This window comes from Phyllostomus discolor, chromosome 8, assembly GCF_004126475.2.
Source record: "Phyllostomus discolor isolate MPI-MPIP mPhyDis1 chromosome 8, mPhyDis1.pri.v3, whole genome shotgun sequence".
Lineage (NCBI taxonomy): Eukaryota > Metazoa > Chordata > Mammalia > Chiroptera > Phyllostomidae > Phyllostomus > Phyllostomus discolor.
In genome coordinates, this window is record NC_040910.2 from 47,016,425 (window position 1) to 47,043,034 (window position 26,610).

General features: G+C 57.1%; 1 protein-coding gene across 1 annotated transcript; it reads right to left on the reverse strand.

The window, feature by feature from the left end:
- Positions 1–25,357, reverse strand: WIZ (WIZ zinc finger). Its single transcript, XM_036032475.1, is given in 18 exon segments — positions 1–1,649; positions 2,676–2,871; positions 3,169–3,588; positions 3,785–4,312; positions 5,320–5,871; positions 6,465–6,860; positions 7,891–8,394; positions 9,561–9,731; positions 13,625–13,950; positions 14,973–15,470; positions 15,472–15,578; positions 15,580–15,710; positions 15,713–15,746; positions 15,749–15,823; positions 15,825–17,097; positions 18,717–18,789; positions 23,653–23,916; positions 25,204–25,357. Coding segments are annotated over 17 exon segments (5,649 nt in total). The 5' UTR covers positions 23,858–23,916; positions 25,204–25,357; the 3' UTR covers positions 1–1,489.
- Between the last annotated feature and the right edge of the window lie 1,253 nt (positions 25,358–26,610).

Below are 26,610 nucleotides of genomic sequence, written 5' to 3' on the forward strand. Positions count from 1 at the left end.
GAGCAGCCAACAAAATATCTTAAAATCTCGGAAATGTTCAATAAACATTTGTAGAGCGAGAAAATAAATAACATTACAGAGGAGCCAGCAGCTTCCTTTTTGTCACTGGGGTTCAGGGTGCATGTCTTCCGGCAGGTTACGTTTCTTGATGGTAGGCCAGCCCCTGCCCTCTAATGGCTCCTGGCAGCTGTGCACTCCTTCCTCACCCAGAGTGTCCCCACACCCTCACTGGTCAGCTCCTGCCTCCTAGAGAGAGCCCTTGGGTCTCTACCCTGGCTCCTTTCCTGGACCAGCTGCTCAGAGCCTTGTTTCTTCTCCTCTGCACACAGGAGCCCCTTTACCACCTGGCCAGAGCCCCCCCCCCCCCCCCCCCCCCGCCAACTGGCCATGCCATAGAAGGCCAACAAGCTGGAAACTTGAACTCATCCCCAGCTGGATCTGGTTGGCTTGGCGGCCAATGGGAAAACCCAGGGCCTCCAAGGGCCCTGGGTGGAGGTGGCTTGATCTCAGCACCAGGTGATGCCAGCCTGTCCACTCGACAGAAAAAGACACACTGGCCGCCTGCCCCAGGGTGTTTCCAGAAGAGAAATTTAATCTAATTTACATACTTCTAAGTACATCGATAACCAAAATGTGGCCACTGAAAAAGTTAAAAGATCGATCAGCTCCCAGTTTCTAGCTGGCCCAGGATTGCAAAATAAAAAGATCCACGTTCCTTATTCTCTACACAAAACGCGTTTTTAAAAAAGTGAAAGGTCTAGGGAGCTATACATAGAAAGGAACAGTGAAAAAAAGAAGGAGGGGAATGGGAGTGGGGGAGGAGAGTCCCACCCCACCCCCTCCAGGGCCCAGAGCCCCAGAGGCTCTAGGGAGCCTGGACATGGCAGGAGGCAGCTGTCAGCTCTGGGCTCTTCCCAGCTGGGAAGGCCACTCTGGATGGGGAGGGAAGGATTTCCGTGGCATTGTGGGCTCAGTGGGGGCTCCCAGGCCCCAGTGACCCACAGAGGGAGTGTGCCTTCCCCTGAGCAAGCACCTTGGCATGATGTGGTCGTTTGACTCGGGAACTGGGGGGCTGGGGCAGATCCCGGGCCTCACGAGGTGCGTGCGTACATACGTGCGTGTGAGAGGATATTTACGGGGCAAAAGGACAGGGGGTCTTTGGGGTCTTTGCGAATGGCCACAGATGGCAAACAGAGCCCCGTCTGCTGCTAGACATTGGGAGAGCACTGGCCTTTCTCCTGTGACCAGATCACCTGCCACCAGGGACCTGGCCACTACCCTGGCTGGATCGGATGGGTGTGGCCTAAAGGAAGACACCCTGGGTTTGGCCCCAGAGTCCTTGAACTAGGAGAGGGGTGCCCCGGCTGTAGTGTGCCCGGCCCCCAAGGGTGCCGGTTTGAGGTTTTGGCTTGCTCCTTTGGGAACAGAAAAGAAAGGAGGAGGAGGAGGAGACAGAGGTGGCACGAGAGAGATCTGGAATGCTTTTGTGTTAGGGCGCCTCTGCCGCCGCTGTCTGTGCTGGCGGGGCCTGGGGCTCCTCGGGCTGGGGGTCCACTTTGGAGAAATTCATCTCCAGGATGTGCCGCTGTAAGTGCCGCACCCACTCCTCCTGGATGGAGAGAGGTCCCTGGAATTCCACCTCACAGAACCTGCATGGGAGACAGATAAAGGGAGGAGTGGCCAGTGCCCTGGCTACACCTTGAGTGTCCAGCAAACTTGCTGCTGCTCAGTGTGGACAGAGCAAGCCCAGGATTTGGGGGGAGCCCAGAAGCCAGATGTTACCACGTGGACAGCTACCTCTACCCATCACAGGGTATTGGTGGGTCCCCTGAAGTGCCCATCTCTATCTCTATGCTCAGGGCAATCTGCTGGCTCAGGTGCTGGGTACAGGCCATCTGGCTTCCCAAGCACCTCTATCATCTGACTGTAAGCATGCACTTTGATTGGAGAGAGCAGACAAACAGATCCTGCCCTGGCAGGTTCCAGGACAGAAGGATGAAGCTGGGGAAAGGAGGGTCAGGCACTAGCCGGCACCCACCCTACTTATGCACCCAACTCACCAGCTCCCAGCCCTCACAGCCCTAAGGGAGGTTTCAGAGCACACAGGCCCTAAGCTCAGGCTCCTGTGTGGCTGCAGAGACATGGGTGTAAATCCTACTTCTGACTTGGCCTGCGTAGCCTGAGGTGGCCCTCTCACATCCCAGACTCCCAGTTTCCTGGCCTCAGATGTCCACCTACACTTTGGTAAAAATGAACTAAGACCTATTTTTTCTTAATCAGGCAGACACTTGTTGAGAGCTGTATTCTAGGCACAGTTTGACTGCTTTATAAACATTCAACTCTTTTAATCTTCATAACAAATCAATCAGGTAGGTCTGCTATCAACCCCTTTGTATAGGTGGGAATATTGAGGCATGGAACAGACAGTCCTTTGCCAAAGTCACTAAGCTGCTAAGTGTCAAGATCTCCCTGGCTAAAAAGCTCAGGGCCCCAGCCTAATGCTCTGAGGGGCCTTTGTCTGTAAGAAGCCCTTTGCCTGGGCCTAGCCCATCCCAGGGCATCGTTGAGGCTCCCTCTCCCAACCCTGAGCAGCCCGTCCTGCTCAGAGGCTCCGGGTGGCCAAGTCCCAGGCAGGTAGCCTCCCTCCACCCCTCCCTCTCCCAGGGGACTCATACCTGCACTTGAGGGTATAGATATTGCCGACGAATTTAACCAGTGACGTCTGGGGGGGACGGGGCACCAGGGAAGGGACTGGCCGGACCCGGGGTGGGGGTTGCCGCACCTCCTCCAGCTTCCGCTGCAGGTCGTTGGCCTCCTCACCCCCCCTGGCCGCAGAGGTATCTGCAGGGCGGGCTTGTCGGCGCTCAAATTCTGAGGTAGGAGGAGGGAGAGGGATAGGAGATAAGCTGGAGGGCAAGGCCCCTGGGGAGGTTCCTGCCTTCAGCAAGTAATGGGCAATTACTGTAGGGATTTATAAGATGGGACAGCTGGTGCCTGGATGCTGCCTGGCTCTGGTGACAGATGGATGGTGGATGGTAAGTGAATGGCTGAGCAACTGAGGAAGTGACTCCAGGGCAGATGCACAGCAGAAAACCCAATGGGGAGGAGGCAGTGAGTGGACCCTGCTGGTGTCCATTGCCCTCATGACCCTCTGACCCCAACACTCACTGTTGATGTTCTGCCGCTGGTGCTCCTCAGCTTTCACAGTGCCTGGTGGGCTGGCTGCCAAAGGCCGCTCACCACTGTCGGCTGCCCGGCCAGCCTCTGGCCCTGGCTCACCCCCAGCACTGCGGCCCACCATGGACAGGACCCCAGGTGCCAGCCCCAGGGGCAGCCGCTTGTCACCCTCTCGGCCGTGGCCTGCGCTGCGGAACTTCTTGGTGAAGGGGCGGCCACCCTGGATGTAGCTGCGGTAGGCGCCCACCTTCTGGGGCCGGTGCTTGATCCACTCGCTCAGTGTCTCGATGGGTGAGCCATTCACACACCACTCAGTCACGCCGAACTGCCGCAGGTGTGCCCGAGCATGGCTGGCCAGGGCCTTGCGATTTTCGAAGTAAAGGCCACACAGCTCACAGCAGGCCTCGGTGGCTGCAGGCAGAGGGGGCGCTGCTGAGCCCCGGTCCCAAGGGAGCAAGGGTACCCAGAAGTCGCTGCCCAGGTCGGGAGCCAGTCCCGCCTCCCACTGGGGCCTTGACCCCTGCTGGGGGTGGGCATGCATGAGGCAGTGCCCGGCCCTGCAGGCCCCGGCAGATGCCCTCCCGAGACCCTGCCACCCACTGCTTACAGGAGTGGGAGGTCTTCTCATGGAGGGTCTTTGCCTTGAAGGGCAGTTCAGTCTGGATGTAGGTCTTGGCCTTGACCTCTGCAGAGAGGAGGCGGTCCTCCTGCAGGGGTCGCTTGGCTGCCACTGAACCCAGGTAGCTAGTGGCTGAGGGCTTGGCACCAGTGATGGGTGCCAGGCTGAGCTCGCGGGGTACCTGAGCCAGCCCAGCTCCTGGTTTGCCCAGCCGGCCAGCCATGGGCACCAGTGGCAGGAGAGGCTGCACGGGCCCAGGAGCCCCTGTGGGGGACCCATCCTCAGCCAAGGCAGGGGCCAGGTCTCCAGCTGGGGGCTCCTTCTTGATGAGGCACGGCTTGGACTTCTTCTTAAGGATCTCCCGAAGTGTGTCGATGGGCGAGCCATTGACAGACCACTCAGTCACACCCATCTGTCGCAGGTGGGAGCGCGCATGGCTGGACAGGCCCTTGCGGTTCTCAAAGAACTCACCGCAGAATTCGCAGCGGATGTCACGCACCGGCTCTGCCCGAGATGCTGCAAGGGGTCAGGGAAGAGGGGAAAATAGGGGGGTGGCTACTGGCAGGAGGCCTCCAAACTGGAGGCTAGTGTTGACTGCCCTGCTCCCTCATCTGCCTCCAGGGGCCCTTGTGTACATCTAGTTCTTCTGCTTGTTCTGTCACCTCAAAGTCTAGCGGGCTTCCAGATGATTCCCTGTGACATGGTGACATGTTAAGGAGCAAGTGCTCCCTTGATCCTGGGCTTTCCTCCTCCGCAAAATGGAGATAAAATTCCACCTCCCAGTGTTACTGGGATGGCCTAAAGCGGGAGCAGTTCAGAGAACATGGCACCAAGCAGCGTGAAATCACATGAGCGCTAAAGCCTAGGGCTGGGCCATCCTCATCTGCTGGGCATGCAGTAAGAGCTCAGCCAACCTGACAGTGCAAGAGGGAAGTGAGTGACAAGGACATTACAACTAATGACTGCATACACTGAGCTATTTTTCACCTGGCACCATGGTAAGCATTTTATACTTCAGAAAACCATAGAGTGGGGACCATGCTGATTTCCATCTTCCAAAAGAGGAAACGTGCCCAAGATCATTTATTGTTAGACTGTGGGGCAGCTGAAACCCTAACTTGAACCTGACTCCAAATGTCAAGCACTTAAGTGACTATAAATGTCAGAAAGAGAGTTTTGACACTGGCTTCTAGTGGGTCTCTACTCCTGCCCAAGGCAGATGTCACTAATTGATCCCTGCAATCTTTCTCTTTAGGAATATGGTTGATAGCCACTAACCAGTTGATTGAAGATGACACAAGAAATAGAATCTTTTTTGCCATCACTGAACGTATGAAGGAGAATTAAGCCGCAGCCCAGTTAAGGGTCAGTGTAGCAGGGCTGTACAGCCAGCCCCTAGTCCTCTGGACCTGTGTATTCTCCCTTCCATTTCAACCTTGGGCCCTCTGGGTATCCCGAGGAGGAGGGGGAGGTCACCCCCAACCTGACCTGTTCTCCATGCCTTGCCCCAGGGTCACACTTACACAGGTTCAAGGGGGCCATATCTTCCCGTGGCGCCACCCAGGGACCCTCAGACGGGTGTAGCTCCCCATGAAGGGCCCCCGGCAGCATCTCACGCTTGATCTCCACACGCATTTGTTCAGGCTTCAGTTTCTTGGTCAGGGAGGATGTGGCCAGGCCTGAGAACATCTTTCGGGCCGTGGGAGGAGAAGAGGCAGTTGGTGAGTGGCCCAGGGGGCTGCCTGGTGGCAGTGGCAACTTCTTGGCCAGTGGCGAGAGGTGAAGGTCTGCAGGGCTGCGGGCTTCCAGTGAGCTACCAGGACCTCCACTGCCCACCACCTTGGCCAGAGCTTTTGGGCTATGTCCCGGTGGATTAGGGGGTCCGCCGGGCCGGGACTGGGTCCGTCTTTTGAGGATCTCCCGTAGTGTATCGATGGGCGAGCCGTTGACATACCACTCAGTCACGCCCATCTGCCGCAAGTGCGAGCGCGCATGGCTGGACAGACCCTTTCGGTTCTCGAAGAACTCACCGCAGAATTCACAGCGAATGTCACGAGCCGGTTCTGGGCCTGAAGCTGCAGCAGGAGGAGAAAGGGGCAGTTAACACCATGGGTACCATCAGCATTGTCACCTGCAGGTCTCCTGGTTAGCTGGGCGTGGGCAGCAGCACACCCACAGGCTGGGGTGGTGGTGAAGGGCAGGTGCAGACCAGGGAACTGAGGATAGGGGTGGGGGCCAGACACCCAGCAGGAGCAAGGGGAAGCTTCAGAAGGCCATGGACCCTCAGTCCTGGCAGAGAAGGACAGAACCAAGATTCCACAGCTCTGCGGGTCCCAACAATGACTGGGACAGGAGAACAGGAAGTGGCAGTCTAAATGCCACATGCCATCCGGACCAGGGAAAACCATGGACACCTTTCACACCAACAGGCAGCACCCCACTCTTGGCCTTCTTTCTCAGGGAAGGTCACAGTCATGGAGGTCAAAGGCCAAGAGGGAGGGCCTAACAGCCGACTGCCAACAAGATCTCTGGGCAGAACCGTCCCACTGCCAAGGGCCCCTGTCTACTCCCTGCCCCAGCAGGGAGGGAGTAGGAAGGGGGCTGCGACCCCCCCGGGAGGGGCTCAAGGGCCCGCAGGGAGGAGGGGGCAGCTGAAGCGAGAACCTACAGAGGTTGAGAGGAGACGGCTCCACATCAGAGGCCCAGAAAATGCCGGCGGCTGCGGCGGCCGAGAGGTCCTGCTTCCCCCAGGGGCTGGCCATACCCGCAGCCTTCAGCTTGGCCTTCTTGGCCGGCGGTGGGGGGGGGAGCAAGGAGAGGGCTGTGGAGGCAGGAGGCCGCCCCAGCTGGGCCAGCACGCTGCGCCCGGGTGGGAGGCGATTCTGGACGCCGACCCTCCTGATGAGCCCGTGGAGTACGTCTATGGGGGATCCCTTGGCGTCCGGGTCGCTGACGCCCAGGTGGCGCAGGTGGGCACGGGCGTGGCTGGACAGGCCCTTGCGGGTCTCAAACCAGGCACCGCACAGCTGGCAGTCCAGCTCTCTGCCCCCGTCACTATCTAAAGCTGCGGAGACAAAACACAGGGGGGGGGTTCACGGCCGCCACCTTGGCCGGCCCTGGGGGACTGAGGCAGGAGGGCCTGGTGTGATGCTCGGCTGCTCAGGCCATCTGGGGTCTGAGACTTGTGCCGTGGATTGATTTTAAGAGGTTCTGGGAAGGGGGACGTCCTGCTACCTGTCCTGTTCTTTGGCATCACGGTGGGTGTGGAGAGCTCAAGGATGTGGGGTAGAGAGTCAGTAGGTTCCAGCGATCTAATCTGATGCTCCCAGGCTTTCTTCCCTGGGACCCCAACTATGGGTGCTATGCATGGTAAGTGGCGCATACAAAGCAGGGCTCTGTCTGGCTGCCCAGCATCATGAAGCCAAGGGAACCTGCAGCTCAGGGCCCTGCTCCTAGAAGTACAGCCGACTGTGGAAATAGCTTCATTGGAACCTGAGGTGCCAACTGGGATGGTCATCCCTAAATTCTAGGGGTCACCAATGTGAAGGAAGGCCTGACATTCTAAGGGCTGCCCAAGTTAAACCTGCTCACTGAGTCTGAGGTGGTTTCTTCCCACACCCTATCTAGCCAGGCCCATAGGCAGACTGGTGCTGGTAGTCAGAGGTGCTTCTGTGCAGAACTGATGGCCAAGAGCATGTGAAGATAGGGCCAACCACAGGACCTCCTGTCAGGTAGACCCTTGTCTACCTGCAGGACCTAAGATGTCCCAAGGGAACCCTGGTTCCCTTCATTGCCCCAACCCTTAGGCCCAGATAAGGCCAAAAGCTGCCCCTAAGTGGCAAGGATGACCTTGGCTGGCTTAGCAGCCACAACCAAGCCTCCAGGGAAAGAACAGCAAAGTGGGAGACAGGTTTTAATATGCAGCACAGCCAGCACAACAGGAAACATAGCACTGTGACCAACACTCTGACCCAGGTGACCCAGGACACAGGACCTGCAGTCTCCATTGCCCCTACCCTGGTCCCATAGCCCAACCTGAGGTCCCCACCCCCCCAGTGCTGGCACCTCCCCTGGCTCCCAGGACCCACACTCACTGAGGTTTAGGGGCCCCTCGTCCTCAGACTGAGGCCACTGTGCCTTTGGGGAGGCCGGCCGGGGGCTCAGGGACAGCTGGGGGCTCTTGTCCTCAGGATTCTTGGGGGTAGGGGAGCCTGCCAGGGCCAGTGGCGCCTTCTTGAGGAGTGGGGAGCTGGGCGGGTGAGCCAGGCCCTTGGCTGAGAAGCCAGGAGGCGACTTGATGGCCTTGTTGACAGCAGGGGCATCCAGGGGCTTGGCCAGGGTGAGCAGGCTCTGTCGGGGGGCCCCAGCGACCACCTCCTTCGGCGAGCTGGACTTCTTAGTCAGGCCTGGGGGCAGCCCGAGGGGCGTGTCAGGCAGGCCCTTCTGCTTCACGAGCTCGTAGAGGAGGTCAATGGGGGCACCGCTGCTCTCGGACTCGGCCACACCTAGCTGCCGCAGGTGGGAGCGCGCGTGGCTGGACAGGCCCTTGCGTGTCTCAAAGCAGGCACCGCAGACCTCGCAGGTGGTCAGGCTCTGGGCTGGAGGGCAAGACAGAGGCCAGGAGAGCCAGTTGTGAGCCCCACAGGCCCTGTTCTCCCACTTCTCTTTCCCCAGGGCCCCACTCACCCAGGCTCCTTGCAAGGGTTTTGCTATATAGTCAAGCTCTTGTGATCCTTAAAATGACCATAATGAGGTGGGAACTGGCCTGTCCAGTTTGCAAATAAGGAAACTGAGTCTCAGAGAGTGGAAGAGTTGTGCCCAAGGGTACACAGCAGAAGACAGATTCCTACGCGATCCAGCCGGTGAAATGCTTTTCAGATCTCCAATGTACCAGAGTGTCCTGGCAACAGGTTTTCACACAATCGCTGACCTGCCAGCCACACCCTTCACAGAGCTAGGTCCTGATTACTACATGCCACTCAACTCATGCCCCAAACACTGGGCTGGATGCCCCAGCCACGGTCCCTGTGATGTCCTTCACCCTCTTCTACAGAGCTCTTATCCCTGCCTGTCTTCTGCTTCTTTGCCTCCCCACTCCCCAACATCATGACCCCAAGGACAAGGACCAGGTCTATTTTACATCTCTCACATCCCTGGGGTCCAGCACAGTGCCTGTCACTACTCAATGACCTGAGAATCTATGCACAGACAAGGCAATGTCATGAGAAAGATCACACAGCTAACAAGGGTCAAAGTCAGCCAATGAACTGGGTCTCAGTGTGAGTCCTTGTTACCCATGCCCACTGCTTCTCCGGAGGCCCCTCATTCACCCAGTAAAGGTGAAGCTCAAGGCCATGAATACTCAGGACAGAAGCAGCTCAAAAAAGAAGACAGCTGGCCCTGGCTGGTGTAGCTCAGTGGATTGAGAATGCGCTGTGAACCAAAGGGTTGCCGGTTCAATTCCCAGTCAGGGTACATGCCTGGGTTTCGGTCCAGGTCCCCTGTGGGGGATGTAAGAAAGGCAACCACACATTGATGTTTTTCTCCCTCTCTTTCCCCTTCCCTTCCCCTCTTTCTAAAAATAAATAAAATCTTTAAAAAAGAAGAAGAAGAAGACTGCTGGTGTCTCCTTGCTGTCTCAGGGTGGCAAAGAGAAGAAAACTGTGGCCAACCTGGGGCCCCACATTAATCCCCAGGCCCAAGAGTTCCCTGTGAGTGTGACCAGCCTGACCAGCAACCCCACCCTGCCACCTGGGCCACTCACCCTTGAGGTCTGGCAGCTCTTGCTTGCTGCCATGAGGAACCTCTGCAGCCACTTTGCTGCTCAGCCGATTGGCTACCTGTTCCAGGGGCCCGGGAACAGGCAGGCTCTTCTTGGAGAGCGGGGGGGAGCCCAAGTCCATGGCCACCATGGTGTTTTCCTCAGAACCCAGGCCTGTGAGGTTGGGAAGACAGGCTCAGCCTAGACAAGGCATGGGCTATCCCCCATAAGGACTGAGAGCAGGGACATGATGGTGGGGGAGCCCTCCTCCTCATCCTTGGTGCCTGTTCTCACTCTTGGGGGCAGCTCACCCCATGAAAGTTGAGGCTCCATCCATAACCTCCAGAGCCAGTACAATGCAAGGATGTCAAGGATGCCCACTGACAGCAGAGACTGGGAACAGCTTCCACCCATCTCTGAACACAGACAGGTCAGTAACGCAATGCTTATCTGAGCCAAGAATTCTATGGTGGAAGATCTCAGAGAACATCTTTCTCTTGGCAGAACTTGTGGAGGGGGGCATCTGTTAGTCTTAGGGGCAGGTGGGGGATGGTCAAAATGGGAATTGGGTAAGAAAAGACCAGGGTCAGAGGCAAAGAGACAATGCAGAGATGGGGAGCCAAGGACAGGAAGCAGGCTCCAAGGAGCTTGTGGGGAATCTCCAAATAGGCAAGACATCTGGGGCTGGAGCTGCAAAGACAACAGGAGGACCTTGGTCTGGCCTATCTATCTCAAACTGAGCCCCAGGTAGGGTAAGGTGAGACCTAGGAGATGACTGAGACTGGATGGAAACCACAGAACTTAAGTATACGTTTGTGAAGCATCATCCATCAGGTCAGTAAGCCTCCCTGAATTAGATGTGCATGAGGACAGGGAATCAAAGGAGCATTTTTCATGGTCTAATTTTTAGAGAAAAGGGCCTGAGAGGCCTGTTGAGCCCCAGGTTTAGTGCTTAGAGCATGGACAGGGCTCTGAGAAGGAAGGACCAGTGTGTCAGATAGGGCCTTGGAAGCAATCAGTGCTATGGTGGGGAGTTGGCGGGTCGCCTGCTCAGCTGAGTCCTACGAAAGCAAGCAGAAGGCAGGCAGAGGGGACCAGTGGGGCCGGGACACCGGGAACTTTGTCAAAGTCTCCGGGTGAAGTGAAGTGGTGCGTCTGTCAGATGGAACAGGGGCTGTGTCAGGGCTAAAGTGACTTGGAGTTGATTTCCACGCTGTACGGATCAGAACTCTGGCGACGGACTATGCCAGGACTGTCAGCCCGGGCGAGGGTCCCACGGGGTGGCGGTTTAGTGTTTCTGAAGGCTGGGGGCCTGAGAGCTGCGACAGGAGGCCCGAGACCCGCGCGACTGGAGGGCCTGGGGGGAGGGGCAGTCCCGGAGACCAGACGATGGGCATTGGGGGCAACAAGGCAGACGGGACGTTGACTTCGCCCTCCCCTATCCCTCCCCGGCTCGGGCTCTTACCCGGCGCGGGCACAGGCCCGGGCCCCGGCTCCGACTCGGCCTTGGGCCCGTCCCGCGGCAGTGGCGGCGGCGGCGGCGGGGGTGGGGTCGGCGGCAGCAGCGGCTCGGGGAGGGCCGCGGGGCCCGGGCTCGGGGGACCGGGCGGCAGAGCCCCCGTGGGCGCGCGCTCCCGGACGCCCCCCGCGCGCGGCCCCGCCGCCGCCTTGCTCTCCGCTTTTGTCACTCGGCACTGGGCGGTGGAGGCGGCCATCTTGGCTCCGGCGCACGCGGGGCGGCCGCCCCAGGCGGGAGCAGAGGAGCGCCGAGAGCCGCCGCTGAAACCGCTCCGCCCCGCCCATTGGTGTGCGCCCAGGACGGCCAGTCGAACGCCGAGCGCAGGGAGCGAAACGCTTGTCCCGGCCTTGCTAGTCCCGCCGCTGGTGGATGCACGCGAGCCGGGCTCCAGGGGCCTCCAACGGCCTCCCCAGTATATATAGCCCCCAAGGCTAGGATAGGAATCCTCCGGTCACACGCATCCGTCTTAGCCTCCAGGGTCCCAGAACCCGACGAACGGAGCTAGGACCTGCTCTGGGACCCTGCTCCCTTCTCTTCCCTGAAGTCTCTCATCTGAGTCGGGGATTCTGGAAGATCCCTGATTCCCAACCATGAGGATTCCCCCAACATTCTGACCGCACTGTCCCTACAAAACTCCTCATACGGCGGAAACCACATTTTAAGCAAAACCCTGGTCTCTCTAAAACCAAACCGATTGCCCCCAGCTGTTCCTTGACAGCTGGGTGGGGCCAGAATCTGACTGTTGCCCCGCCTCCAACTTAGCATCCGCCCCCTAAGGCCCACTTCGGGAGGAGTGGGAGAAGCTTTTAAGGACAGCTCCGCAGGGCCAGTGCCCAAACCGAGCCCTAATCTTCAGCATCCTTCCTCAAGGCAAGGCTGCCAGGATCTTAAGCATTCCTTAAACGCCCACCGCCCCCGCCCCCACCACCCACTGAAAGACTGATCATGGCCACCCCTCACAGGAACAAGGCCAGGGCAGTGTTGGGTTGCTTCCTCACAATCTTATGGTTGGCAGGCTCCCTCATCACTAACTGGGAAGCTGGCACACTGGTCTTCTGGTGGAAACTGCTTAGCTAGAGCTCACCCTGGCTGCTGGGTGTGTAAGGGTTGTGAGACTAACATTCAGCCGCAGGCCTACAGCCTACAAACTGCCAGCTGTGCCTTGAAGCCACCCCTGAGACACCACAAACCTAGCCAGGTGTGTAAGCTGAATGTGCAGGGGGCAGTCTCCAGCAAAGGCAAGAAGCCTGAGGTCATGTCCCCCCTCTGCCACTCCCCCAAAATGTGACCCTGACCTGCCATTATCCTCTCTCTGTGCCTCAGTCACCTCTTGGTCCAAGGAGGAAAGGAAAGGGGGCTTTGATAGCCCTCCCCTCCCTTTTGCAGACCCTCAAGTGCCCTATACTGCTAACAGGTCTTGCAGATGGAACCAGAGTACAGATTGAGGTAGGACCTAGGAAGCTCCAGACAGGAGAAACAAGGAAGCCTCAGCCCCTGGACAACCCCCTCACCCCACGCCATTCAGGTACCTTCTCCATTCCTCCAAACCCACCTACTCCTCACTGCCAAGTTCTCTGCCTCAGGGTTCAATAAAGGCTTCCATAATGCCAGGCTTTCCAAGGCTGGGTCCCTTCATGGTGCCAAGCCTCAGGTCTCTTCACCAGAATATTACTTCTGCATTTCGCAAGCCCTCTCACTAGAGAGACCACTGAGCATGATGTTCAGAAGTCTAGCCCTACTGGTCTGTGGCCATGGCAAAGCACATAACCCAGTTTCCTTACCCATAAAGCAGGAACAGAACAATCCTTAGCCCCAAGAAATTGCTTTGTGGCATACATGAGGTTAAACCTTAGTATACTGCAAGCACTAAATTATCGCTGCTGCTGGATAAATTAGGCACCATTGAAAACCTAGAGTGTAGATTCTAAAACCACACTGTCCAATAGGATCAGACTAACCTGCACATTTAAGTGTTCAATAGCCCCATGTGGTCTGTGGTGACTTTGTAGGACAACACATTTCCATCATCTCAGAAAGTTCTACCAAATGGCACTGCCCTAGATAGAAGTTGTCATTAAGGGCAAGGATCAGGAGCTTGACCTGCCTAGAGTTTCAAATCCCAGCTCTACCATGTCTGGCTGTGTGACCTTGGGCAAGTTAATTCAGCTCTCTGTGCCTCAGTTTCCCCATCTGTAAAATGGAGCTCATCATACCACCCTTATAGGGTTGTTAGAAGCATGTACATGAATTCATGTTTGTAAAGTACTTAGAACAGCAAGTGGCTCCTAGTAAGAGCCCAGTAAGGGTGTTAAAATAACTGTCAGGTAAGGCAGGGTGGAACTGGATCTAGGAGGAGCCCTGGGCCAGCTGAGTAAATTAATGACTGGTAAGTGGCAGGGTGGTTATGAGAACAGTTGTCAACATACTTTGTAGAGTAACTTGAAACATTTTCAGGAAAGAGGAGTGGCTGCCCCCACCCATCTCTTCATCCCTCTGGGCTCCTGGGAAGGGTCAGGGCTCCACACCTGCCCACCCTCTCTCCCCTTACCATCTCCGTAGGCTGGCCCTGGGTCCTCAGCCCAGGTGGGCGGGAAGGGCACTGTGAGAGGTAATCGAGGTCTGCGGGAGGTCAGATAGCCACCAGGCATCCCCCCAGGCTCACGGCCAAGGGGGCTAGGAGGCCTCTCGGTGGCTGAGGTGGCCAGAAGCTCCTGTAGGATGTTGATGGGTGAGACGGTAAGCTCCCAGTTAGTGATGCCAAAGTCACGCAGGTGGGCCCGGGCATGGCTGGAGAGGCCAGCCCTCGTGTCGAAGCCAGCCCCGCAGAAGTCACAGCGCATCAGGCTGAAGGTGCCAGGGTCGAAGTTAGCCACTGTGGAGAGAGAGGGGACATGGACTGCCTGAAAGGGAAAGGGGTGGGTGGCTCTCCAGCCCCAGCCATTCCCTCTCCCAGGACTGCTCACCCTCTGAGGATCATATACTTGGTGCTGTTCCTCACTTGGGTGCCTCCCTTCCCTTTGCCCATCATGCTCCTGCTTGATGTGTCAGCTCCTAAGTCTCTCCCCAACTCCAAGAAACATTCTCTCCTGACCTCTTAGTTCCCCCAACTCAACAGTTTGAAGCATCAGGGATCCCACCTTCAAACACTTCTCCAGTAGTAGATTTGCAATCATTTGGGTGAGTGATCGATTAAGACCTTCTCGTGTCTAGAGCTCATGTTCCCAGAGCTTCTTCCCCCATCACAGCCCTGGTCACTCACCATCACATAACTGCCTGGTTTTGTGGCTATCTACCCATGTCCCTCACCCCCAGCGCATGTGCACACACACACTCTCAAACACCATACCAGCATCTCCTAAAGTGGTCTCCATGTCTGCCAGCATCAGAACTACCCAGGGCATTCGTGTTGGAGAAAGACCCGTGGAATCAGAACCTTGGTGCCTGGAACTCTGCATACCTCACAGGCAGCCCCGGAGGTTCTGAAGCCAGCCAGGGTCCCACCACTGCTGTGACTGGGCTGCGAAATCCAGGAGAGCAGGGACTGCTGTTTCATTCACTGCTGTGGCCCCAAAGCCCAGAACAGAGGGGACCTCACTCAGTAAATATTTGTTGAATGAAGAAACCAATGAAATCCCCTGCCTGAGGCTGACTCCTCTGCCTATACTCCTTCCTCCAGCTGCTGGAAGGGCCATGGCATGGGGGTATCCCCACACCTCCACCGAGGTGACTGCCTTTGCTGTGGGCTCCCAGGTCTTCCCAGAGGGGAGGCCCCAACTTCACCCAGCTTGGCACTATGGGAGGATTTAGAGTGAGGGTTGGTTCAGACTCAGCTGCCCAGCTGTGTGTCTTGGGGGCCTCGGAGGGAGGTGAGTGCTGGAGCGAAGTCCCCCTACCTTTTTTTCTTCTTCTTCTGGAAGGAGAACCTGCGCTCGATGGCTTTCACCTCCTCAGCGGAGATGAAATGCCTCACATTGTAGCTGACGCCCACACGGTTTAGGTGGCCCCGCACATGGTTGGCCAGGCCGATGCCATTGTGGAAGCGATCGGGGCAGTAGGGGCACTTCCGCTCCTCATGCTTCAGCGCCACTGCAGGGTCCCCATCCAGGATGGCATCCAGCCCCAGCGGGCCACCCAGTGGGGCATCCAGGAGCAAAAAGTCCAGGGGGTGGTTGCCCCCTAGCCCCAGCTCCTCGGGGTGCAGCCTTGGGGGGGCCCTGGCTGCTGCAGCCAGGACCTGGGACCTCAGCTTAGCCACCAGCACAACTGGTACCATCCCAAGGAGCTGTTGCTGCTGTGCTGGTGAGGCCTTGGCTGCCTGCAGGGCTTCTCGGAAAGTCCGCTTCAGCTCCAGTGCTGGCTCTGGGATGAGGCCAGGAACGGCTAGGGGTGGAAAGACCCATTTCATGGAAAAAGTCTATTTCTGAGGCCAGCTGTACATCCTCCTCCTCCTCGTCACTCCAGGGTGCCTCTGGTCCCCCAGTTGGGCTGGGAGCCTCTGCAGATAGACAGTGTTTTGCTATTACTGGGCTGAAGGAGTAGGGGGGTAGATGCTAATGGTGAGGGAAAGGCTGCCTTCCCAGATGCCTCTGGACCCATGCTGTGTGGCAGTGGCTTTGACAACAGGAAATCCTTGCACTCAGTTGCTGGCAGCCTGGGCCAAAGGCCAGGCTGTGGGTCCGTAATCCGTAGGATTCTCCTGCATGGTGGAGGCCAAAACAGGCTCAGCATTGCAAAGTAGTCCTACAGCCAGCTTCAGGGAAGCTGGGAGTATGACCTTGGCTGGTGCAAGGCTGGCTGGCTGGGTCCTCCTCGAAAGCTCGCCACAACTCCTCCCACTGGGGATGGGCATGTACAAGCCTCACATGCTCCCTGAGAAGGCTCTCGCTGGGCGCTGGGAAGCCACAGAAAACACAAGCATTAAGGCTTGAGGAGGCTCCATAGGGCTGATAGTTGAGGGCAGTAGCATCAGGGCCTGGACTGCTGCCCCCAAAGGGCTCCTTGGCAGTCTGGCCTGGAGACTCGCGCACGTGCAGCTTGGCATGCTGCACAAAAGCTTTGGAGGAACTGGTGCCAAAGACGCACTTGGGGCACTGTAGCCGTGCCTCCCGGCCCTCATCGCTCGGAATCTGCTTTAGTTTCTGAATCTCTTCAAGGATCTTCTCCCTGGAGGCCTGGTGCTGTTGCCGGTGCTGCTCCAGAGCACGGGGGTCAGCAAAGGCCCAGCCACATTCACTGCAGGTCATTGGGGCCAAGTTAGCTGGGGGCTCCTGGCCTGGGGCTCGGCGGTGCTGGTTCATGTGCTCCAAAAGGTGCTCCTTCTGCTTGAAGTAGATGCTGCACTCCACACACGGGAACACAGCTGGGTCCTCGTCCTCGTCCTCATCCAGGCTGGCCACCCCCTCAGCTACCTCCTGCATCAGCTCACACATGTAGGGACTGGTCCGGACTGAGGGCAGCAGTGGCTGCAGTCGCTCCACAGAGGCCTCAGAGTTCACCATCCAGGTCTGAGTAGCCACTTCTGTGGCTGACCTAGGCAGGCACCACTCCACACTTGGCTGGGCCAGACCCTCCAGATTCGTCAAGTGCTCTCTGGTGCCCACCACCGCCACATCCAAGGTCTTTGTGGTGTCTTCTACGGGCACCAGCACTGTCCTGAAGGAGGTGAGAGGTGGTGGTGGAGGTGGCAGGTCCAGGGGCAGCCCTGCATCCTGGGGTGGGGACTGCTCATCTGTGTCTTGGAGCCAGTTGAACCTTGGGTGGCCCTGGTGGGGCTTCTCCAAGAGCTTTGGTTCACCCTGGTGGCACAAGAACCTTCTAGAGCCCTCAAGCTCAGCACGGGGCTTCATGGTTCTTACAATGACTGAATCCTCGAACCTCTGCTCAGATGGGATGCCCTCCCCGGCTTCCTGGACCAGGGGATGCTCCCAGGGCCCTGGGCCATCAGGGAGGCCAGGGAAGTGGCCCAGGAGATGGGGTGGTGGGGAGCCCGGCGGGAAGTCCAGGCTGCCTCCATCCCAGCAGCTGCAAGGAAGTGCCAATGGGGATAGGTTAGCCATGGGCCTCAGTTTCCCTCAGTTAGCCATGAGTGGGGAAAAGTGGTCCTCCCAGGCAATCTGAGATAGGCCCCAGAGACCCAGCCCAAGGGCGACCTCAGAATGGCTGGGAATATGGGTGTGAGGATGGGGAGGTGAGGGAAGTACATGTGGGCCCTTCTAGAGCTATTAGGCCAAAAGCCAGATTCAGGTCCGAGGATGTACCTGTGCATATAGCCTAGCCCTGCTGCATTGTAGGGGAGTGTGTGGAGACCACACTGGGGTCATAAGGTATGTCTCCAAGTCTCCTGGCACAGTCAACTCTCATCTGTCTCCGGGGAAGCCCCAAGGCTTTAACCCATGCTCCAGGCTGCTTTTGTACTAGTCCTCCCAAACTGGGGTGATTTAGTTTATTTAGTTTCACTTTTCCAGCAAATTTGCTAAAACTCTGTGGCATAAACAGCTTTAGGGACATAGCTCCCCTTGCCAATCACCCCCTCCCCCCACATGTCTCCTCTTGGAAGAGCAGTCAAGAGAGGTGCAAAGTTCCCACTAAGCCTTTGGCCCCAGTGACCCTGACCTCCTTTGGGGGAAGAGGAAGGTGAGTGAAGGCCATCTCACTAAGCCTCAGTTTTCCAATCCTAAAAATGGAACAAGGCCCAAGAACCAGGAGCTTCTATGCCCTTATACAACATCTAAGGAGCTCTCTCATGTCCACAATTGAAGAAAACTTAAGATGTGAAGGGTGGTTATTTAAATGATCCCAACCACAGCCCTTCAACGGGGACCTTGACCACATGAAGTGCAGGGTGCAAATGGCACAACTCGGCCTGAGGAAATGCTTCACTTGGCCCAAAGCCTGGCTTCTGGTCAGCCCATGACTAATGTGGGCCCTTAGTATGACTGCTCCAGATCCATCTCCCTTCATTTCCAAGATCCCGCCTCCTCAAGGGGCTGTCAACCACACCAAGAGGCCAGCCAGAAATCACAGAGCCACCTCTCTAAGCCCCATCAGTGACATGAGATACTAACAAGACCACTCCCCCAGGGCTGTGGAAAAAATTCAGTGGGGTAAACCTGTGCCAAGAGCCTAGCACACAGTAAGTGCTCAATAACAGAGAGCTATTATTAATCCTGGTATGACTATTGTCACGTATTGGCACCCACCATGCCTTTTACTAAAGGGTCACTGCTGTCAGCTTTGCTATTGATTCCTGTTTCCATTCAACATCCCTTGGATCCCCAAGATAAGCTCATGAGATGTGTCTTAGGGACTTTACAGATGAGGAAACTGAGTCTCAGAGAGGCCTGGCAACATTCTAAGGATCACCTGGCAGAGACAGGACTCCAAGGATCCAACCTCCAGGTTCCTACCCCTCTGGCTCTGCTCCTGGCAGGGATAATGAGAGTTGACCGTCTGTGTTCATCCCAGTCCTCCCCCCCACCCCCTGCACACGCCCAGGGGCTTGCCTGCTGGGAGCCACCTCCTCCTGCCTGGCCTCCTGAATCCCTCTGGTCCCCTTCTCACTCCATGGGCTTTCCTCAAGCTTGGGTACATCCTGCTTGCCCCCCTGCCCTCCCTGAGGTCAGGGCCAGCGTGGCACTCACCAGCTGCTGATCCGATGGGTGGCGGAGGTGGCACGGGGGAGGGCTTCGCTGAGGCCGGGATGGGGCTGCCCGTCTGCAACAGAGAGGGGAGACCCTGAGGGGCTGGTGTCCCCTGGCTGGGGCCCTTTGTACCCCAGCTCTGGGAGCCCTACTAGGAGCCTTGTGAGGGCCTGGCTCCCCAACCCTCTCCCCTGAGAGGCCTTTGGCCTCTACATTCCTGAGCCTTGAAAGGGGTTTCCTTGGAGAAGCCCCTTAGCTCTCCTGGGGGACGCCAGGGGCTTACTGCCTTTAATCAACTTTTGTCCCTGATGGGCAGCCAGGGTGATTTTTTAAAGTCACGCACTGGTAAAAACTCATCTGGCTCCTCATATCTACAATAAAAGCCAGACCCAAGGTAACCATCTATGAGGCCCCATGAGAGCCTGCGAGGTCAGACCTCTGCAGGTCTCTCTAGCCTTACCTCCCTCTTTTCACCCCTCTCTCACTCCACCCCCAACTGCTGCTGAAGTCTCAAGCCCACCTAACTCTTTCTGGCCTTAGGGTCTTTGCATCAGCTATCCCCTCTGCCCCAAAGAGCACTTCCCTAGCCACCTGCTAAAGTGAGCTCCCATGATTTTCTCTCTCATTACCTATTTCATTTCTTTCTTAGCACTCTCTGACCTGCCTAGCTCCTTCTCTGGATGACTGCATGCCTGTGTCCCCTGCTTGTATATAAGCACCCCTTGAAGGCAGGGGGAACTTTTCAGCCTCATTCACTGTAGCACCCAGCATCTGGCACACAACAGGTGCTCAAACAATACTGGTCAGATGAGTGAGGAGCCCTCTGGCCTGAGCCAGGGAGGTCCATCTTGCCTTCTAGATACCTTCCAGGCCTATATCCTAGAATCTCCTCCTGGAACCCCTCACACAGATAGAGCCAACTCTCCATTATCCGCCTGTGGAGCCAATGCCTAGAGGGACCACAGGGATCCTGGCCTGTGCCTCCTCTGCCCGCCACCCCTGCCTGACAAGGCGAGTGTGCCAATCGGGGCTCCCGCCAACAGCCTGGGCCAAGGTTAACACACTGGGGAACTTGTACCCTGTCCAGAGCCCGACAGATGCAATTGCTGGATTAGTATCAATTTGAAGAAGGGCCAGAAACAGGTCTAGAGCTGGGGCTCATTTTTTTTCCCCCAATCCCCCACTGTCAAATTTTCCCAGGACAGTGAGAGCTGACTGTCAGGAGTCAAAGAATAACAAGTCTGGGCGGGAACAGATAGAAAGCTCAGAGAGTCCTGATCACTGCCTGAGGGGCTTTCTGCAAGGCAGGGCTGTGACTGGTGTCTGGCCTCAGGAAGGTAAGGATGCTGAGGGAAGTGTAGAAATTCATTGTCCAGAGCAGTTTGTCACTCTTGGTGCTATTCACATTTGGGGCTATTACTCTTTGGTGGGGCTGCCCTATGCATGGTAGGATGTTGAACAGTGTCCCTCGTTTCTACCCACTAGATGCCAGTAATCCCTGCCTCCCCCTTGCAGTTATGACAATCAAAAATGTCTATAGATCTATAGTGTCCCCTGGGGGCAGAACTGCCCCTCGTTTGAGAACCCCTGGAGTAGGCAGATAGGGAGCAGAGTCGGGCCAGGGGTATGTGTGGATGCAAGGGGCAGTGTCAGCGTAGGATGATGGGGCAGGTGGAGTGTTGGAGAGGGTGGAAAGCCAGGCCTACACCAGCCAAGGGAGTAAGACCCCAGCAGCAGAGGTGTGAGCTTCTCAGAACAGGGCAACCAGTACACTGGCAACAGGCCCCAGCACAACTCCAAGTTTCAGGGTCCAGTGTCCTGCTTCTGAGCTTCAGGGACCTCAAGCTGCTAAGATTCCGGGCATCCCAGATCTGATGATTCTGTGACTGCCATTGTCTAAGAATGCAATGAGCCAGGGGGGCCCCCTGGCCTCTTTGAGCAGCTCCAGTGAGGCTCCTATTTTTAGTGGCAGTGACTTTGAAGGAAGCAGGCCAAGCAGAGCCCCATATCTAAGACACCTGGGGGCCAGGAGCTCACCCAGCTGGCAGGGATTCAGAAGTCCCTATGGGTCAGATGAGGTGCCCAGGACACAGGCCTCAGCAGTGGCCATGCCAAAGGCCCTCATGGACTCCTGCTTTCTGGGATCCCCAAGAGGTTTGGAAATGAGGAAATACAAGAAGGGTGTCTGCGAGCAGCTTGAACCCCAAGCCAGGCAGCATGGCTGAGTGGTCAAAAAACTAGACTTTGGAGTCAGACAGATCCTAGTTCAAGAACCAGCAGCGACAGGAAGGGCGTGCCTTTCCAATTCTAAGCCTCAGTTTCCTCCTCTGTATAGTGGGAATAGCCACAGACCCAGTCTCATATGGCAGGTAACTGGTGCCACAGAGAAGACAATAAATGTTCCATCCACAGAGGCAGCAGAAGAGGGGAAAGAAAGAGGTAGGAGTGCCCACGGGGCCGGGGGGCCTCCCAGATGTCCCAGGTTGGAAGCTGGAGGCTGGCCCCAGAGTCTCTGGCCCCTGCTCACTCCATGCTCCAGTTTCCTCTCTGGCTTGGGGCTCCGGCAGGGCAGATGTGTTGTTCATCCCCCGACCCCTTGGTCCCAAAGCCAGTACACACCAAACTTTTCATCAATCTGCGTGGACCATCTTAGCCCCCCAAACCCTGGCTGCTCCTGGGAGGCCAACCAGAGAGGGCAAACACTGGAGGGTGGCTGCAGGGAAGTTGTGGGGGCCAACAGCCTTACTGGAGGACAGAATAGGCAGTGAACACAACCATGTCCAGGTGGAAAAGATAGCCATTTCAGGGGTGCCCTTGGGGGATCCTGAGGGCTGGGTGGGGCTGATGGAGGGCCCAGGCTTCAGGGTGGAACAGCAGCCCAAGAAACTATTCCTATTTATAGACATCACAAGACTCCTAGGGCAGGTGCCCATGCCAGGGAAGGGGGGTGGAGCAGGCCGAGAGGGCGGCAGGGGGTAGGGGGAATGCCATGCCTGAAGCCCAGGCCCTTTTCCAACTGCCAGGCTGAGACCCCACTTCAAGCCATCCCCACCCTATGCCCCATTTACTCAGGGACACCACGAAGGGTGGGCCTGCCCCCCCCCCCCGCCCCTCAGCAGCCACATTCCCCTCCTCCCCAGACACATGCACTGGACCCTGGTTGATTTGCTGGGTGCTACTGAGGAGACACCTATCCACCTACCTGCCTACCTGGGGTTTTTGCCAGTTAGAGAAGCACCCAACTCCTCAGAACCAGGCCCTGGAGCCTAGAGCCTGCTCCCTGGGGCTCCCAGAGTCAAGGTCCTGGGCCTGCTCTGTAGGGAAGTTGTGGGAGCAGTGTGACCTGGGACAGGGTCCTGCCTCTCTCAGCCTTGGTTACTAAGGGTTTGGAAGAGGGGATTGCTAAGGCCCCTGAGCTCTAGTACCCACAGGTCTCCCTCTGCCATCCTTTTGCACAATAACTTCAGGTGCCACCAGTCACCTCCATGCCATCGCATGTATGGAGCCTGCTGCCTAACTCACTGTTCCTCATCCTTGAATCCTGGATGCCTTCCAAGCTGGGCCCAATGGGCTTCCCCCATTGCAGCCCCAGTGACTGGTGGTTGGTCTGTCACCCTGATCCCAGGTGGCAGGGTCCATGAGGGAGGGGATAGTGTGAGTGCTTGGTCACCAGCTGTGCCCCAGTGCCCAGCTGAGAGAGTGCTCTGTAAATATCTGAGCATCATGAGCATTGCTAGGTGAACATGCGCAGGTCAAGAATGCCTTGATGGAGTGTGGTGATTAAGGATGAGGGAGGGCTGTCAAGCCAGGTTACTGACTAGCTTTAAGACCTTGGACAACTTAAACCCTCAGGGTCTGTTTCCCCATCTTTAACATGGGATAATAATAACCAAGGTTACCCCACAGGGTTCTTTTGAGAATCACACGAGATGATCATGTAAGGGCTTGGCATGGAGGATCCCCCCACCCCCCAACAGGGTGCTTGCAGATTCCTAGAAACCAAGGCCTTAAGGCCAAGGAGATGAAGGGAGATGTGTCTGGCGCATCAGCTTGCACTGCCCTCACCACTCTCCAGCCATATCAGACTCCTCCTCACCACAGGGCCTTTGCACCGGCCATCTTCTTCCCACCATTCATTCCACACTCCATTCAAATTCCATGCCTTCGGAAAGGCTTTCCCAGGTCCCCCAGGCACAGGCCTGGTATTTTATTGAATACCTTCACAGCATCTGTCACTACTTGTCCTACTTTATTTGGTGGCTTGTTGTCTATCTCCCTTACTAGAATGTTAAGACCCTGAGGGCAGGGACTTGTGCCTCTTGTTTTTATGGCTGTATTCTCAGCCTAGAACAAAAACTGGCATTTAGTAGGTGCTGAGAATTTAATGAGTAACAAATATTCAGGTAGGGACAGTGTGAAATCTCCTTCTGCTGGGTAAACTGAGGCACAAAGGGGTGGCTGGCATCCCTGACAACTCAGTTTCTCCCCAGCCACTAGAGGGCACAAGTTGTTTTGGCACAGGGCTCATGGGGAGGACTCACCAAGACAGTGCAGCAAGAGAGAGTGAGGATAGACTGCTGGGGAACAAGTGGGTAACCCTGGGGAACAAGTAGACTTGGGGCAGGGAGCTTGAGGTTCTAAGCTGGGCACCTGAACCCCCAATTAGTGTGTTCAGAGGAGGGAGCGAGGCAGATCTGAGTTCGAGTCTCAGCTCCTTGCTACCCACTGTGGGGCCTTGGTCAGGTCATTTGCTTGTGGGGCCTCTGTTTTAACTACTATAAAATTGAAAACTAAGTAGAGTGCAAAAAGAAGGCTCTGGACCCAAGCAGAATCTGAATCCCAACCTAGTGCCTGATGGGCTGAGTGAATTGGCCCTGTCTGAGCCTTGGAAATGGGGCTGGATACTCCCCCAGGGCCACAGGGCCCACTCTCTTACCAGAAATGCCACCTCTGCCATCCAGAAAGTCTTGAGGGCCCTCCTTGGTGACAGGCAGGTAATGGGTGGATCGGAAGATGCCACCATCCCCCTCAGCAGCCTCAGCTCCACCTTCGATGTCCTCCCTTGGTGCTGGGCCCGGCAGTCTCTCAGGGCCCCGAGGACGATCTGGGGCAGCCAGGCCGCCTGCCAGGGGTCCATCCATGGATGCTTTCTGCTTAGCTCCACTGAGCTGCTGGGCTGGCTCAGTGAGGCATTGTAGGTCTGGAGGCAGAGAGACAGGTGCTTAGGAGAGGTAGGAAAGGGACTCTGCCTCAGTTTCTCCTTCCTTGAGCCCCAGTCCTCACCCTTGCAGGCCAGTGCCTCAGTTTACCTCCTGGCCAGGTGAGCTGAATAAATGGTGCTGGGGTCCTACACAGGTGTACAGAGAACACTCTTTACATAGATCCTGTGCTGCCTCAGTTTACCCATTTTTACACATGCACACTCAGCCACCTGTTTTCTTCCAGCATTAATCTTATCACTTCTTGCAGAATGCCCTCACTTCCATGCACATGTATACCCTATGCTCCCACCGTGGCATGCATGCCGGCCACTTCAATACTCTGATCTTAGACCCTGTCTAAAGTCCCTCCCATCATTACCACTGCACTTTCCCACACTCTAGCCTTCCCCCCACAATCTTAGGGTTCTCCAGCATTAATACTTTCACCCTTACAACAGCTTCAAGTGACCCCAGATTAACCCCTTTGCCTTCCCCCAATATTACCCCTCCTGTACACCCAGCCTGGATTACTCCATTCGCCCCTCCCAATATCTCGCTAGTCTGTAGGCAATAGGGACGGATGGGGCTCCTGGTCCAGAAATGAGGACCCTGAGGAGGCTGTGAGGGTGGGGGCTGTCCTCTACACCTATAAATACCTTCAAGGTAACGGCGGAAAGTGAAGGGCAGGAATGAGGCGCCCTCCCTGGGGAGATGGTGGGGAGGCCGAGCCCAGGCAACCGGGGCGGGGCCGGGGTTCCAGGCCTGGCTGCGGGCGCTGCCCTGGGGGCCTGGGGGCTTCCAGGGGGCCCGTCCGAAGATTGGCAGTCGTGGCGGGGGTCCCAGCCCAGGCCTGAAGGAAGCACCTGCGGGTACCCACCCGGTGGGCAATGCCGGCGGGGAACCGGTGGAATCGCAACTTCGGAGCACTTTGGCAGCGTGAGGAAGGGGGATCCTGTCTGGACGCCCCCCGGGAGTCGCAGGGGTGGGAGTGGCGCCGCGCCAGCGCACCCCTCGGGGGACCAAGGTCCAGGAGCTGCGCCCTCCGCCCGTGCATCTCGGGGCGGGAGACCCCGCGGGACGCGCGGAGGTGGGGGGGACACCTGCCCCAGGACCCCCGCTCCTCCCCCCACCTGTGCGGCCCCGCCCCCGCCCAGGCCCCGCCCCTGAAGGCCCCGCCCCCGCCCCCCCCCCGGGGGGTCCCGCCTGTCCCGCCCGGCCTGTGCCTCCCCCTCCCCCGCGTCGGCTCCGCCCCGCCCGCGGGCTCCCCAGGCCAGACCGGGCCTCACCAGGGGAGGCGGCCGCCGCTGGCCAGGCACCGGGTGCTCGGAGCTCCCCCTCTTGATGCTGCAGTCGCTGTTGCTACCGCCACTGCCACTACCGGTACCGGTGCCGCGGCCTCCGCAGCTGCCGCTGCCGTCCAACGCTCGGGGACATTGTCCCTTTAAAATTGCTCCCCCCGCCGCCCCGCCCCCCCGGCGCGCCGCCGTGACCTAAGCGCGACAGCCCCGCCGCGCCGCCATGATGGGGAGGTCTGGGCAGCACCCCCCCCCCCCCCTCCCCCCCGCCGCCCCCCTCAGCAGCGCCCCGGAACGGGGAGCGGTCAGCGCGGGCGCGCCATGTTGGGAGTGGCCAGGAGAGTCACCCTTAAAGGGCCCCACAGACTGGGAGTCCAGGGAGAGGCTCTATTATCATGACAACACTCTTGTCCTCCTGCCCCGCCCCCCAACCCCATGGCTCCTCATCACTTCACTGGTTCTTCCAATGCTGCTCGCTAATAGCACCAGAAGAGTGGGAAAGGGGCAGAGAACTTGCCCAATGGGTCACTTAGATCATTGACCACCCAGTCATTCCTTAGCCTTCAGTCCCCAGTCAGCTACCTTCCAACCACAAGCTCACTCCCTCCTTCCTCATTATCCACACTGGACTTCAGTATCTCCATGGCCCTAGAGCCTACCCTAGGTTCCCACTGCTAAGCACCCCTTCTCCCCCCAGAATTTCAGCCTCCTATTACACACACATAATAGGCCTGTTGCCTTCTCCCAGCCACCACTCATCCACATGTCTTACCATGCAGCTCTCCTTCCATTCATCTACACAACTGAATTGTCCACCATACATCTACCCATCCAATCAACTAACCACCTATCTATCTACCTGTCCAACACCTACCCTTCCATCCATCCAAAGACCCACTCTAACTACCACCCATCTACCTCTCATCTACCTACTCATCCATCTACTACTGAACTCAACATCAGATCCTGTTAGTCAGCTAACCATACTTCCGAATCCCCACACCTGTCAACCTATCCGAACATCCATCCAGCTCACCCATCATGTCTCATCTACTTGTCCATCTACCACCACCCAAGTGAATACCTACTTATCCATACAACTCCACCCTTCCCTACTCAGAACCTTTCACCCACCTACCCAAACATCCATCCATCCATCCATCCATCAATTGCATGTTTACTTGCTTGCCTCTTCCACTAGAGTGTACATTCCCTGAGGACAGAAGTCCTGCCTGTCTAATTCATCACTATTTCCCCACTGCCAGCTCAAGAGTCTCAGGCACTTTAACAAATGTTCACACAACACATATAACCACATAATTAATTCAAATATTTATTTCCTAGTATGAAATGGGCTTTTTCTAGACAGATGTACCCATCCAAGCTAACCACCTACTT